The 16,756-nt window shown below is 40.0% G+C and overlaps 1 protein-coding gene across 1 annotated transcript; it reads right to left on the bottom strand.

Annotated features, from left to right (window-relative positions):
* Positions 1 to 13,264: 13,264 nt before the first annotated feature.
* LOC121995950 (wall-associated receptor kinase 5-like) lies at positions 13,265 to 15,652 on the bottom strand. The gene is made up of 3 exons (XM_042549736.1): positions 14,833 to 15,652; positions 14,563 to 14,724; positions 13,265 to 14,485 (listed from the first exon to the last, which is right to left on the bottom strand). The coding sequence occupies exons 1-3, from the start codon at positions 15,545 to 15,547 to the stop codon at positions 13,320 to 13,322; spliced, it is 2,043 nt and encodes a 680-aa protein (XP_042405670.1). The 5' UTR covers positions 15,548 to 15,652; the 3' UTR covers positions 13,265 to 13,319.
* Positions 15,653 to 16,756: the final 1,104 nt, after the last annotated feature.

The raw sequence follows: 16,756 nt of genomic DNA, 5'->3' as shown, positions 1-16,756 counted from the left end.
TATATTTCTTTAAATGGTAGTAGGTATTACTTTGTGATTGTAGATGATTACACTAGATATATATTGATATTTTTCTTAAAACATAAGGATCAAAATTTAGATACCCTGATTACGTTTTGTAAATGGATAGAAAATGAAAAGGATCACAAAATAAATAAAATGCGAAGTGATCATGGAGGTGAATTTGAAAATGATAGGTTCACAAGTTTTTACATGAAAAAAAGTTCTAAAAATAAATTTTCCACTCCTACGACTCCCCAACAAAATGGAGTTGTTAAGAGAAAAAATAGAGTTTTGCAAGAGGGCGCTAGGAGCATGTTAAATGAATAATCACTTCATAACTTCCTATGAGCCGAAGCAATCAATACGACTTGTTATGTACAAAATTAAACATTAATATATAGGCTTCTAAGAAAAATACCTCATGAGTCATGGTTTGGTAAACCACATATAATTAAACATCTTAGAGTGTTTGGATGTAAGGTTTACATTCTAAACATCAAAGATCATTTAGGAAAATTCTCCGCTAAGGCAGATGAGGACATTCTTGTAGGTTACTCAAGTCATAGCAAAGCATATCGAATTTACAACAAAATATCTAAATTAGTTGAAGAATCATTAAATGTTGTGTTTGAAGAAAATCCTCCATCAAATCCAACTAGAACAAACGATGAAGAATTACAATTTAAGTTAGAGAAATTAACATTAAATGAAGGTAATGATCAAGGGGGAGAACCCCAAGAGAGTGATGGTGAGAAAATTGAAAATTTTCCACTTGCACCCGAAATTACAACAAATCAAGAATCAAGATCTACTAAGATTCATGTAAATCATCCCTTAGATCAAGTAGTAGGAGATATCACTCAAGGAGTGAGAACTCGATCTTACTTTAGAAATGAAGAAAGTCAAGTAGCCCTAATCTCTCAAATTGAACCAAAAATAATTAATGATGTCTTGCTTGATCCAGATTGGATTTTAGCAATGCAAGATGAATTATCTCAATTTGAGAGAAGCCAAGTTTGGGACTTAGTTAGTAGGCCTAACAAAAAATTAATTATTGATACAAAATGAGTTTTTAGGAACAAACATGATGATGAGGGAGTGGTTGTGAGAAACAAAGATAGATTAGTTACTAGAGGCTTTAATCAAATAGAAGGGTTAGATTATGATGAAACTTATACACCTACAGCTAGATTGGAGTCTATTAGGATGATGTTGGCTTTTACCGCTTATAAGGGATTTAAGTTGTACCAAATAGATATAAAATATGTTGGGGTTGCAAGGGTACAAACATAGTCCCACATTAAAAACACATGGGAAAGATCATGGGTTTATAAGAGAAAGATATCTCCATTGGCATGAGGCCTTTTGGGGAGAGCCCAAGAGCAAAATCATGATGGCTCAGGCCCAAAGTGGGTAATATCATGCAATTGTGGAGATATCTAAATCCTTTTCGATCCTACAATTGGTATCAGAGCCCAAACTGCCAGAAGGTTTAACCGCCGACTGTGCACAAGAGCTATAGTATAATTGAGCCATGTGGGTACAATATTGACCTCAAACAAAGGAAGTGGGAGCTCCTATGTTTGGATCAAGAGGACCAGACACCAGGCAGGAAGTCCTAGTTGCGATTAGGCAAGGAAGTCCTTGTAGGTCGGGTGGACCGAGGGGCAGGAAGACCTGGTGGGTCGATGATCGGACGTGGGAAGCTTGTGGTCCTTTGTTTGAAGGGGGGGATTGTTGGGGTTGCAAGGTTGCAAACATAGTCCCACATTGAAAACACATGAGAAAAATCATGGGTTTATAAGAGAAAGATATCTTTATTGGCATGAGACCTTTTGGAGAGAGTCCAAGAGCAAAACCATGAGGGCTCATGCCTAAAGTGGACAATATCATGCGATTGTGGAGATATCTAAATCCTTTTTGATCCTACAAAATCAACATTTTTAAATGGTGTTATAAAGGAAGAGGTATATGTTGAGCAACCACCAAGGTTTAAAAATTTAGAATGTCCAAACCATGTATATAAACTTAAAAAGGCCTTATATGGGCTAAAACAAGCTCCACGGGCTTGGTATGAATAATTGTCAACATTTCTTGTATCAAAAGGATTTCATAGAGGGCAAATTGATCCCACATTATTTTTGAAAAATAGTGGTAATGATGTGTTCGTGGCCCAAGTATATGTAGATGACATTGTTTGTGGCTCCATAAACTGTAACGACCCGACCCCTCGACCCCTTGGGCAGCCCAACTGGCGGCCCATTTAGCGGCCCATTAGTGGTCCCTTGGGCAGCCACAATGGCGGCCCAACTGGCGACCCCTTATGTCGTCGACCGACGACCCTCGGGCGTGTGCCGTTACTCACAAGGTCTTTCCACCCCTGGCCAGTGAATTTTTGCCTTCCCCAGGATTCGAACTCCAGACCTCCACGTTAAGTACTAGAGTTTATGAATCCTGGTAGCCAAGTGATTTTATTGTAATGGCCTGACCCCTTGGCCCCTTGGGCGGGCCAACTGGCGGCCCCTTGGCGGTCCCTTGGGTAGCCACCATGGCGGCTCAAATTGGCGACCCCTTATGTCGTCGACCGACGACCCTCGATCGTGCCGTTACTCACTAGGTCTTCCCACCCCCGGCCAGTGGATTTTTTGCCTTCCCCAGGATTCGAACTCTAGACCTCCAGGATAAGTACTAGAGTTTATGAATCCTGGGGAAGACAAAAATCCACTGACCAGGGGTGGGAAGACCTAGTGAGTAACGACACAACCGAGGGTCATCGGTCGACGACATAAGGGGTCGCCAGTTGGGCCGCTAATTGGGCTGCTAGTTGGGCCGCCCAAGGGACCGCCAAATGGGCCGCTAGTGTGGCCCCTCAAGGGGCCAAGGGGTTGGGTCATTACACAAACAAAGATTTTTTAAATGAGTTCATCAATCACATGTAAAGTGAGTTTGAAATGAGTTTGGTTGGTGAGTTAATATTTTTCTAGGTTTACAAATTAAATAAATAAAAGAGAAAATTTATATTCATCAATCTAAATATGTCAAAGAGTTATTTAAGAAATTTGGAATGGAAAATGCCAAAGATATATCTACTCCCATGGCTACTAGCACTAAATTAGATAACGATCTTGAAAGAAAGGAAGTTGACTCTAAGGTATATCGTAGTGCTATAGGGAGTCTTCTTTATCTCATGACTAGTAGACCCGACATACTTTTTATCGTGGGTATATGTGCAAGGTATCAATCATGTGCCAAGCAGTCACATTTGAGTGTCGTTAAGCGAATTTTTTGATATCTCAAGGAACTCAAAATGTCGGACTTTGGTATCCACGAATCAAAACTTTTGATCTTGTAGGATATACCGATTCTGATTATACCAGATGCAAATTGGATCGTAAAAGTACTAGTAGTGGATGCCAATTTCTAGGGTCCTCTCTAGTAAATTGGTTAAGTAGGAAATAATATTATGTAGCTCTCTCCATATCCGAAGCGGAATATATTGCTATGGGAGAGTGCATATCACAATTATTGTGGATTATTCATACTCTAGAAGACTATAAACTCACTTATAAAAATGTCCGAGTTCTTTGTGATAATGTGAGTACAATAAATTTGATAAAAAATCTCGTTTATCATTCAAGAACAAAACACATAGAGGTCAAGCATCATTTTATTTGTGATCATGTGACTCAAGGTGATATTGCTCTAAATTATATTGAGTCAAAATCAAACTTAGCCGACATTTTCACTAAACCTCTTCCCAAAGTTGAATTTAGTTTTCTTCAAAGGGAATTGGGAATGTATTATATTGACTATACCACAATCCTCCATGATCATTTCAAAGATAAAATTCTTAAAATTTTCTTAACCATTGTTTTGCCTCTCATAAAAATATAGGATTTCCCTTGTTTGTTCTTTTGATATATTTAGATGGGAGTGAGGAGTTAGGGACAATTCTCTTGGTCATAATGCTTGTTATGATGTATTATTATGGTCAAGAAGATTGAATTTCTCATAGATCATTCATTTATCCAATCATGGGGAAAGCAAATGCACAAATCATGTGCATTTATCCCAAAGATTATGATTGGAAATTATGTTTTGGAACACACATCAAAATCATTTTAAAAAACCTTGGTGAAGTTTTTCTTTGGATAGGAGTCACTATTGATTAGTTAGATACAAACTTAAGAAAAACATTAAAGGTTTAAATGGGTTTCAATTATTTTTCCTTAATAATATAAGACATAAGTAATATCTACCCAAAATTTCATGGTTTTTGGATTATTGTATAATTATTTATGCATTTCTGAAATTTGGCCCTGGTGGAAATAAAAAATGCAGACTTATCAGTGATCCCAATTGATTGGCCATTCAATTGGGCAGTCCGTAGTTCACACTGAGTGTCACAAAATCAATCACTGGATTGATTCAGTGAAATTCAATCGATCAACCGATCGATTGATGTGCATGTTCAGGCACACAGAGCCTTCTTGAATTGATCCGGCAATCAATTTTATTAATCACAATTGATCGACCGATTGATTGGGAAAATCTTTTCGCAAACAGTACAACCCGGAGTTGATTGACTTATTTAAAATCCCTATATCTCTTTGCAAAAATCAATTCCCACTCTTCAAACACGTCCGAGTGTGTCCCATGCCCTAGGTCTCGAGCCATTTGGGTGATTCTCTTGGCGATTCTCCTGTGCCTTCCAACTAGCTTCTCCGACGACAAGGGCCCTCATCTTACTTTTCCCACTTCTGTGCTCTCTTCTCACAGAGAAGAGGATGTTCAAGTCTACTACTCATCTTGTCGTCATACAACCAGTTTCACTCTATGACCATCCTTCCCACGTTGATGAGGAATCTGAACCCTAAGTAAACTCTACACCTTAACTCTATTTTTCTTCTAGATTCTACTTAGTAGTGTTTTTAGGTTTCTAATCTTAGTGTGTTTCCTACATGGCATATCACTCATGCATCATTTATGCCCTATATTTCTTGCATTATGTTGTTTGCATTGCATTTCATTAATCATGATTAAGAAGAAACATAAGGTTAGTAATCTAGTGAGGGGTCTTCTCGAGTTCTACCCCGACCCCTACCCCCCACTGACCAGCATTTCCCAAATACTGCTCTGCAGCAAGCATTTAACCGAAACACCTTCTAGCTTATCTCTCCTAGGTCCATTGATAGGCAATTTTACCATGAATCTTGTTTTGATGTCTATACCATAATCAAACATTCTAAGCTTGAATCTATTGCCTATTGTGAGAGGAGTGTCAATAAAGGTCTTGTATCTGAGTTCTATAATAACCTGCATACATCTGATGGAGTTATGTACCGAACTCGTGTCACCAAGTGAAGTTTAAATTTTTCTTGTGAGATCCTTCAGTTCTTTTTGGGATGTCATCCATCGACAAGTGATTTTTGCATTTTACCCCACATTTTCTGATCTTTTACCTCCACCGTTTGAGATATCACCATTGACTCTATGCATTAGAGTCTATTTGGTTGTCCTCTTCCAAACATTCCAAATGCGCATATTACTACATTCTCCTCCCTTGAGTTGTTAGCTAGGGACAATGCATTGTTTAAGATAGTCATTAACTGTCTTTTACTTATTATCTCCCGTGCCCTAGTAATCATCAGACCCTCTAACATATTTTTGTTGTACGCCATGAGATAGTTCCTTGATGTCAACATCACCTTGAACATCTTTCAGTGTATTGTTCATTTCATTTAGCCAGTGCATCGGACAATCCATATGTCTTTTGGCTACATCATCACAGACTAGTTAGAGTCTATGCTCATTGATGTCTCCCGGGGGAGGCTGGAGCCTATGACCGTTGCATATTCCAAGATATTTGTACGGTCCTTGATAAAAACTGGGATAGAGGCTGGTTCGGATGGTGTGTGATGGATCGACCAACACACACTTGGTGAGGGGCGACCTTGGGGGGGGGGGGAGCACAGGCACCAATTCCTGTGCCAGCTGATCCAAAGGAGGATGTTGAGGCACCTGCTCCAAGTCCTGGTCACATTGGAGTTGCTCAACTTCAGACACTCGAGGAGACCAGAGACACTCACCTTGAGGAGTTGTGCATGGATATTATTGAGGTGCGTACAGAGGTTGCCGCCATTGAGCGTCGACTGATTGCTATGCAGGTGAGCTTTGACTCTTTGACTGATTTAGTGCGATCTTAGATGTCGGGCCACTCTTCTCAGCTTCCCCCTCTAGCGAGTGATGTCCCACTTGATGTAGATGCCCCCATGGGTACTGCTCTTGCTCCTGCTTCTGCTTCTGGTGAGGATGACAAGGTTGATTTTTATGTCTCGTTATGACATGTCGCTCTCACTTTTCGTATGGATATGGTTGTTTGACTTGTTGCTTATGATATGCACTTCAGACTTTTTTTGTGTGTGCTATATATATATATATATATATATATATATATATATATATATATATATGATATATCACTTGCATGACTTCATGTTTGTGACACGGTGTCTTCTGTCTTGTTATCAAAGTGTCTGTTTGCATGATACGTAGAGGTGTACCCTATTGTTCTTTGATTTAGGGGGAGTGCTCCTGTCTAGTTCTGCAACTACTTCTATATTGTGATCGCATGTGCTTGGGGGAGTGCTCTTAGTATATATCGTGATTAATTAATGCACACATTGAGGGAGAGCTCTTATAATTTTCTTTTGATATTTGGCGAAGGGGATATAAGTTTAAGTTTATGCTTATTTGAATTGAAATTCATACTTACTTGATAATTTAATAATAACATGATGATTTGCTAATTTTAATATTACTATTTATCATTCTGTTATTATTATGATATGTTGGGAATTAGCCTAAACTCAAATAGATTGTCAAAAATCAAAAGGGGGAGATTATTGGTGCAATCATGCCCTGGAAGTTTCAATGTTTTAATAATTATTTAAGTTTAGATTAATATGTTGGATCTAACATTAGTTATTGTGAGTTTACAGGAGAAGCCCTTGTAAGTCAGAAGACCCAATGCAAGGCAAGAGAAGTCCAAAAAGCTCGAAGACCGGATTCTTGGTAAGAGAAGCCCTTGTAAGTCCGAAGATCGGATGTAAAGTAAGAAAAATCCAAAGAGCTCAAGGACCGGAATCTTGGCATGAAGACCCAGAGATGAGGAAGCTTCGGGCACAAAGTCTAGGGAACAGGGCATTCATCTGGCATGAGGTACTTTAAATGATTTGGCTTTAGTTATAAATTGAACTGTAGATGAAATAAGTATAAATCAATCAGCAGATCAATTGGGAAACCAACAATCGATCAGTTAATCAATTGAGAATCACTTTTATGACAACAAAGCACTCCTGGATCGATCAGCTGATCGATTGGAGGTAACCAATCGATGAACCGATCGATTGACTAGTTATTCATGTGAAAGTGTAGAGCGCTCCTGGATTGATCAGCTGATCGATTGGAGGTAACCAATCAATTGACTAGTTATGCACGTGAAAGTGCAGAGCACCCTTGGATTGATCAACTGATCAATTGGAGGTAACCAATCGATCAACCAATCGATTGACCGGGTATTCACACGAAAGCACAATATGTTGGGACTTTCGAGCCGTAAAAATCACTTTTTGCGTTGTGGAAACCCCGAAGTCCCATACCACCGGATCCGTGCGAAGATTAAAAACATAATTTCGTGTAGAAGTTTCTATAATCCTAGATCTACTCTAGATCTACTTGAAAGAGAGGTATACCTTTGATGCGAAGCCCTTCGCAAATCCCGCTCGTCCAAATATTGCCGGATCTCGAGTGTGTTCAAATGTACACACCTCTAGGAGTATCCACACGAACAAGAAGTGATTCTCAAACCACTCTAGATAGAGAAGAGAGCACCACAAGTGTGCTAGCACTCTCAAGGGCTCTCGGATGGGATTGGAAGAAGAAAGGAGAGAAAAAGAAGAAGAGGATTCTCATACATTTCTCTAAAATCTCTATGTGACTTTCACTTAACCTTTCTTCTTGGATTAAACTCACTCACCTTCACCCTTCTTGCATGGAACTCTCGGCCAAGAGGAGAATGAGAACAAGAAGGAGCTAAGGAGGAAGATGACAACAACACACCAAATCAATGCCAATGAATCTCATATTCATTTGGTCGGCCACACATGGAATGTCAATAAATTACATTCAATGTTAATGAATCTTGCATTCATATGGCCGACCACAGATGGAATGCCAATAAATTACATTCAATGTCAATGAATCTTGCATTCATATGGCCGGCCACACATGGACACTCCATGCCTTTTACTCTCCCTTGATGATGTGGAGATGATGTGGCAAGAATGTATTTGTTGGCCATGCCATGTAGGATGAGTCATCCTTCATGAAGTGGCATTTAGTCAAGTCAAACTTGATGTTTCAACTTTCCATTTGGTCAAGTCAAACTTGACCACACATCTTCCTTGTTGAGTTAAATCCAATCTTTGATTCAAGTCAATTTCAATTTAATGAATCACAATTCATTAATATAAATTGACTCAATGAATCAACTCTAAATTAGACTTATTCAACAATTGAATCCAATTGAGTGTAACCCAATAAATCTAATTCGGATTACTCTTAATCCAATTTTTGGTTCATATGAACCTAATCAAATTGGTTCATCATATGAACCTAATCTCCATCCACTCGTTCTTTGTGTGTGACCCAATAGGTTCTTGTAACGTTGGCAATATTTCTAAATCTTATTTAGAAACATAAACAATGAGCGGCATCTAGCAATACATCATTGCTACCCAAGTTACAAGAATGTTGAGATCCAACATCACCTTTATGACTACTAATTGTGACTCTTCACAATATATGACAATGTCCTTCTATCCTTGACATCTAGATTGATCAATTTGAGGCATAGACGGTGTCATCCTCTGATCAATCTAAATCTTGAACTCCAAGTAGACTCACTCTAATCAAATGAGCTCAATATCTCATATTGACTCATTTGGGCATGACCATTTACTTAGTGGTCTCACTCTATCAAGAATAACGATGTCACTCCCGTTATATAGGAGGGATAGATCCCATCTACATCACTCACATCCCTTCGCATAATTTGTTACATACCCAGTAATCGCCTTTATAGTCCACCCAATTACGGGTGACGTTTGACGAAGCCAAAGTATGCAACTCCTTATGTAGGGAACCATGGTGACTTCGGGTCCAAGGACTAGTAGTTATACTAATAGCCACATAAGAAAGTATATGACACTCATATAACGATCCATGATACTTTCTCATGACGGGTCATTCAGTATACATTCTCCAATGCATACCCATGTGCCAACTTGATATCTCTATATCCATGACTTGTGAGATCAAGTCATCGTGTTGACCTACATGCTAGTCTCTTCGTATTAACATTGTCCCTGAATGTTAATACTTGACTAGGAATGATTAAAAGTAGTGTTCTCTATATCATCTCACTATCGATTCAATTAATCGATTGATATAGATATGAACCTTCTACTCAAGGACACTATTATACTTAGTTATTTGGCACCTATACAAGTAAGTATAATAACCATAAAGAAATACCTTTATTTATATACAAGAATATGATACAACGAGTCCATACAACAATCATCAAATGATTGACTCTAGGGCTCTAACTAACACAACACACTCCTAGATCGATCAACTAATCGATTGGGGGGGGTAACCAATCGATCAACCGATCAATTGTGATGTCTTCTTCGCGAAAAGAAACAGAAGCTCTAATTGATTAATGATTTCAATCGATTAAGGTCTTGACCCAATCGATTGAGATTCAAACAAAATAATCTGCACTGTTGATCTGGAATTGGTGGCGCTCAACGGATACTTTAGAATCAATTGGAGATGTATCCCAATCGATTCACAGCGACATTTCTGTGAGAAACGTCTACATTTTGAAGACATTTAAAAGGATATTCAGTGAAAAACGTAAGCAACTCTTGCAAACACCGTTCCATTATGCTCCATTATCTCTATTGCTCACTAGTGCTCAAGTTCAAGCACTCAAGCTCTCACTAGTGCTACAATCTCAAGCCACTCAAAGAAGAAGAAGGTATACCCAAAATCTTAATCTCTTGTCTTCTTCTTCCTTGTTACTGTGAGCTATTTCTGTTGAGAGAGAGAGAGAGAGCTATAAACCTTGTAAGGTTTCTCCACCTTCGACGTAGTTCTGAGTGTTGGGTTTTTCGGACCGCGAAAACCGCTTTTTCGCGTCGCGGAAACCCCGAAACCCCCGCCACCGGATCCGTGTGAAGATAAAACTTTCAAAAACTTACGAGTACGAGTTTCTAAACCTCGATCTACAGTAGATCTACAAAGAAGAAAGGTTATACCCTTGATGCGAAGCCCTTCGCAATCCCGCTCGTCCTTGGTTCGCCGGATCTCGAAAGTGTCAAAGTAGACACTTCTCTATGTGTATCCACACAAGCAAGAGATGGAGAAAAATCTCTAAGGATGTGCTAGCAACCTTAGAGATCAGTAATGGAGGAGAGGGAGAGCAAGAAGAAAGCTAGAGAGGAAGAAGATGGGAGTTACCACAAAAAAAATGAAACTTTCCACATGAAATCAAAGTGGCCGACCACTTTAGTGGAGGTTGTAACCTCCATGGGATACCAAGAGTCACAACTCTTGGTAACTCCCATGAGGTGGCATCTCACTTAAGTAGCCATGATGATGTGGAGCATCATCATTGGCCCACTCAATGCCAACTCACCAATGAGGTGGCATAAAGTCAAGTCAAACTTGACTCTTCATCTTCCTCTCAAGTCAAGTCAAACTTGACCACTTCTCTCCCATGGTTGATCAAATCTAACCATTGGTTCAAGTCAATTTTAATTTAATGAATCTTTATTCATTGAATTAAATTGATTCAATGAATCTAAGTCCAAATTAGGCTCACTTAACACATGAACCAAATTGAGTTCAACTCAATTAGCATAATTTGGATTACTCTTAATCCAATTTGGTTCATCACATGAACCTAATCCTTTAGGTTCATCAAATGAACCTAATCTTCATCTAATTGCCCTTTGTGTGTGACCCTATAGGTTCTTATAACGTTGGCAATGCTCCTAAACCCATTTAGAAGCATAAGTAATGAGCGATATCTAGCAACACATCATTACTATCCAATTTATAAGAATGTTGAGATCCAACATCACCTTGTGACTACTAATTGTGACTCCTCACAATATATGACAAGTGTCCTTCTATCCAAGATACCTAGATTGATCAATGTGAGGCATAGACCGTGTCATCCTCTAATCAATCTAAATCTTGAACTCCAAGTAGACTCACTAAATCAAATGAGCTCAATATCTCATATTGACTCATTTGGGCATGGCCATGCACTTCGTAGTCTCACTTTATCAAGAATATCGATGTCGCTCCCGTCATATAGGAGGAATAGATCCCATCTACATCACTCACATCCCTCTGCATAATTCGTTACATACCCAGTAATCGCCTTTATAGTCCACCCAGTTACGGGTGACGTTTGACGAAACCAAAGTACATAACTCCTTATGTAGGGATCCATGGTGACTTCAGGTCTAAGAACTAGTAGTCATACTAATAGCCACATGAGAAAGTATATGACACTCATATAACGATCCATGATACTTTCTCATTGCGGGTCATTTAGTATACATTCTCTAATGCATACCCATGTGTCAACTTGATATATCTATATCCATGACTTGTGAGATCAAGTCATCGAGTTGACCTACATGCTAGTTTTATTGCATTAACATTATCCCTGAATGTTAATACTCGACTAGGAATGACTAAGAGTAGTGTTCCCTATATCATCTCACTATCGGTTCAACTAACCGATTGATATAGGTGAGAACCTTCTACTCAAGGACACTATTATACTTAGTTTATTTGGCACCAATACAAGTAAGTATAATAACCAAAATACATGCCTTTATTTATATAAGAATATGATATAATAAGTCCATAATACAATCATCAAATGATTGGCTCTAGGGTTCTAACTAACATTGAGAAGGAGAGGTTCCATAGTGGAAGGATGGCTGTGGTGTGAATCCTTGGACTAATCATCTCCTCAAAGAGTAATTATGTGTCAGAGAATATTCTTCTGAAAACTTTATAGGGACTATCATGTCTTCCATGGGCAGACCAATTATAACAGCATACTCCTTCAACAACTTCAACCATAACCGAAGTTGCAAACAACAAAAGAAGTATACATGTGGATAAAGAGAAGATTCCTCGGATAATCATTACACATTACCTAGGCTGTACAATTCCCTCTACCTAACAAATTCTGAAACATTTTGTCACCTCATGACTGTGAAAGTTATGTGAGGAGGTATATAAAGGGGAGTTCTCTCCGTGGTGAAGGTACGTTCTCTGAACATCTATAACTTTACTCTCGCGCACACGTTCTTGCTGTTCTTCATCCATCGGTTATGACTTATACTGACTTGAGCGTTGGAGGTAGGGGTGCAAACGAATCGAGTCGGTTCACAAGCTTTCGAGCAGGCTCGAAAAATATTTGATTTATATTTGAATTTATCGAATTTGAGCCGAACTTGAACATGTTTGAACGTTTTTTCGAGCCAAACTCGAGCCCAAATTATATTATTCGAATGTTCATGAGTCGCTCGCGAACCTTAATATTTTATTAATATAAGTTAAATAAATAAATTTTGAGCTTTTCGATTAGTTATTTTCAAGCAATAATTTAAATAGTTCGCGTACATGTTTGAATCTTTCAAGCCAAATTCGAACCCGAGCCCTAATTCAAACTGAACTTGAATAAAAAATTTTGAAATTTTCGAGCTTCGAATCGAGCTCGAACTCGAATATACCTATTTCGAACCAAATTCAAGCCTTAGATTTTTCTACATATTCGGTTCGATTCAGTTCGTTTATACCCCTAATCGGAGGGCCTTCACCAGAGACTCCTCTAGTTTCTAGGCACTAACATTTTGTTGGCTCGTTTTCTTATGCGCAGAATCGAAGGAAAACTTCTCCTTGAAGAGAAAGATCTTCTACCAGTTAACTATCGATTCACCGTGTCCAATACGTTATCGTTTATATGCTCAACAATATTCCCATATAAAAAATTATAAAAAAAATATTATATGGTAATATATTTGATGCTTATAGGGACAAAAAGTTAATATTAATTTTTATAACACTCAACCTTATATATATAATCCTGAGAGAGAGAATCTGAAAAGATAAGATTTATTCATTTATGTTATTTATGAATGTCTAACACGTTAATTTTACGACAGCAGACGGTCTTCCTCGTCGAACATTGACTCATCCACAGCAGTCAACCGGCGCGGACTCATTCTAATTCGCCGGTCCCGCCACTCCTCGCTCTGCATCGCCAGCCGCCTCAACGCGGTGAGCTCGATTGCTACCTCCGTCATCGTCGGTCTGTCTTCCCCATTCAAGTTCAGGCATCTCCTGGCCAACTGCGCCACCGCCAGAACAGGCAACGCCGTCCTGGCCTCCCACACTAGCTGCCGATCCAGAAACTCCAAAACCCCCACGCGGCCGTCCTTCTCCACCATGTACTCCATGAAATCCGATGCCATATTTCTCACCGTCCCCATTCTGGAAGACGACAACGGTTTCTCCGTCGTCAGCAGCTCAAGCAGAACCACTCCGAAGCTGTAGACGTCGCTCTTCTCCGTCAATTGGCATGTCTGAAAGTATTCCGGATCCAAGTACCCGATCGTCCCTTGAACTAGCGTCGTCACATGAGTCTGGTTCATCGGGATCAGCCTCGAAGCTCCGAAATCCGACACCTTCGCCGTGCAATTCTCGTCCAAGAGTATGTTGGCCGACTTCACGTCTCTGTGGACGACCGGAACGGAGGCGGCCTTGCAGTGTAAGAACGCGAGGGCTCGTGCCGTTTCCGTCGCGATTCTTAACCGAGTTTCCCATGACAGCCGGCCGGAAGTAGGCATTCTCTGTTCATGAAGATGCTGCGAGAGCGTGCCGTTGGATATGAACTCGTAGACTAACAGCGGTACATCCGTCTCCAAGCAGCAGCCCAGGAGCTTGACCACGTTCCTGTGGGTGATTTTAGAGAGGATCACCACCTCGTTGATGAACTGCTCGATTTGGGTCTCGTCCACGAACTTGGACTTCTTGATGGCCACCACCTCGCCATCCGGCAGCACCGTTCCTCTGTAGACAGTCCCATATCCGCCGCGACCGACGACGTTTTTCTCGTTGAAATTATCAGTCGCTCGCTCAAGTTCCTCGATGGTGAAGATGCGAGCGAAGAATTGGTTTTCAGAGACGTACTGTCGCAGCAGCAAGCCACCATTTTGGAGAAAATGCTTCTGCTTTAATTTCCTCTGCTTCCTTTTCTTCAGTTCACAGAAAACCCAGAAGCCCATTGTTAGTGATATGACCAGAAGAGCCAACGAAGTTCCTGAAACAGAGAAAGATGATTAGATCTTTAAGCAGAATTTATCAGAAGAATAGTAATTCAGAATTTGTATTGACGACCTAAACCAATCTCAATATAAGTGTCTCTTTTGCAACCATCGCCGTCTTTTTTACCATCTCCTGTGGTTCCTGGTGGGCAAACACAATGGTGGTACGGGTACCTGTCTCTCTTTTCGCATTTCCACGAACAATTCTGCGCGTAATGCTTGCAAGAGTCGATTTCTGCAAATTGCAAATCCATCACAAGACGATTCGACGTGAACAGAAGCGATCACACTGGAGCATGACCTTCGAATGGCTTTTAGGCTATTGTTGGAATTACTTAATTACCTCGGCAACCTTCATCTTCATGTGCTGCTTTATGTGGATTAGGGTTGCGATAAGGGTTGCCTTCGTAGCCATCATCGCATTTGCACTGATAACCCAATCCGTCCAACGAGTTGTTGCAGTGGGCGTGCGGGCCGCAAATATGTTTCGTGAGGACTTCCTCGCAAGACTTGTTTCCTATGGACCAGTCCAGGACGATCGGTTTCTTGATACTTTGGACTGCGATGGATGACTCGTTCCCGTCTATCAAGAACGCCTCGTTGCACTCCTCTGTCGGTTGTATGCCCAACCCCGTAGATACTGTCAAGTTATGGATGTTTTTCAGATCCACGGTGGCGTACTGGAGGCCCGAAGGGAAAGCGGTCCGGCAGCACCCGACGCCGGAGCAGTCGTTCCGGCCGTATTCCTTATCGCCGTTGCTGACACAGAAGGCAACGCACCCGCTGATGATGTGGCCACTGCGGTTCCTGACTATGGCCATCGCATCGCAGCCAAGCAGCATGAATTTGTTCGTGGAGTGGTAGGTGTAGGGGGTGCCCTGCAGGTCGAGCAGGCCGCCTTCGGCGCCTTCGACGCCTTCTGCGATTGCTACGCCTCCCGCGCTTCTTCCTGATTCGACGCGGCAGGAGCCAAACACTTTGGCGGGGGCTACGAGCACGCGCAGGTAGCCGCCTTCCAGTGAGATATCGATGACGTCGATCAAGGAGCCCCCGATCATGACTTTGAGACTGCCGCCACTGTAGTTGCAGTAGAGTTCAAAGCCTGGGTAACTCTCGGAACGGGTAGAGTAATTATAGATTCCAAAAGGGTAAGGGACATCATTGCAATACGGATCCAGTACACTCGGATCTATTACTGCGGAGGAGGAAGACGGGAGCAGCCATGGGAGGAGGAACAAGGATAACAGAGCCATCTGGTAGTGGAAAAGAAGCCAGCTAGCTCCTTCCGCCGACGAGAAACTCTGCTCTTCTTTGTTGAGTCATTTATGCTCGTCAATCTGCACTTCGATGTGGAATTCTATAGCTAGCGCATCCTTAGAATAGTCACAAGAACCAAATTGGGTTGCGTTTGAGCTCTCTGATCAACTGTGTTGACCTCGACGACTTCAGGAAACGAGTGGTGCTCGTCAATTTCGTTGTCACTTGTGGAATTCCACGACGCAGTCTCAGTCATAAATAATTAAATTTTTAGAGTATTTATTTATTTATTTATTTTTACCCATTCAAATAGTATATTTAATGTAAATAGTTAGGTAGTAATTCCAATTTAGGATTGGTGGTCTAAATAAAATATTTTATCATTACATATTTTTTTCTTTAATTATACACAAAAGATTATAACTCTATCAAAGTTTTCTTATTAATTTTCTAAAATATTAAATGTCTCCTGTAGGTCTCCATGATGGAACGTGATGTGATGTGGTTGCCGTGTATGGATTTGGACCGTGATCAATACTCTTAAAAGACCATACAAAGATGACATGTATTCCAATTGAGCCACAGCGACATGTGAAGACTCTATTATTTCGGCTCTCTTTTAATAGGTGGGACAGTTAGTTAGGAGAGGGTGACAAATTTCATGTTACAGAATGCTATAAGAAATTATCGGAGAAATTTGTTATCACGAAAAGTAGGTAGAGGAAAGATAGGTTTATCGAGAGAAAGTTAGACGGAGAGAAGAAAATTTTAAAAATATTATTTGTAAAATAATTTTAGAAGTGGAATATATAAATTATTTATTTATTATTATTTTTTTAAAAATTAATCATAAATAATAAAAAGTTAATTTAATTATGTTATTTAAAAATTTATTTAGTTATGTATTTGGATGATATGAATATTTATTTATATTAATTTTAATGGTATGATATCTTTTTTAAATTAAGAAATTAATTATTTTAACCTATTTCAAATATGACAATTGTCTA

This window comes from Zingiber officinale, chromosome 6A (genome assembly GCF_018446385.1).
Source record: "Zingiber officinale cultivar Zhangliang chromosome 6A, Zo_v1.1, whole genome shotgun sequence".
Classification (NCBI taxonomy): Eukaryota; Viridiplantae; Streptophyta; class Magnoliopsida; order Zingiberales; family Zingiberaceae; genus Zingiber; species Zingiber officinale.
The sequence above is the reverse complement of the archived record's forward strand: the minus strand, read 5'-3'. Positions and strand labels throughout refer to the sequence as shown.

Excerpts from the sequence above, each read along its gene's own strand:
- LOC121995950 (XM_042549736.1), bottom strand. The coding sequence starts at position 15,547 with ATGATCGGGGGCTCCTTGATCGACGTCATCGATATCTCACTGGAAGGC. Across the intron at positions 14,725-14,832 it reads TGAAGATGAAGGTTGCCGAG|AAATCGACTCTTGCAAGCAT; the intron begins GTAATTAAGTAA and ends TGCAATTTGCAG. Across the intron at positions 14,486-14,562 it reads TTATATTGAGATTGGTTTAG|GAACTTCGTTGGCTCTTCTG; the intron begins GTCGTCAATACA and ends TCTCTGTTTCAG.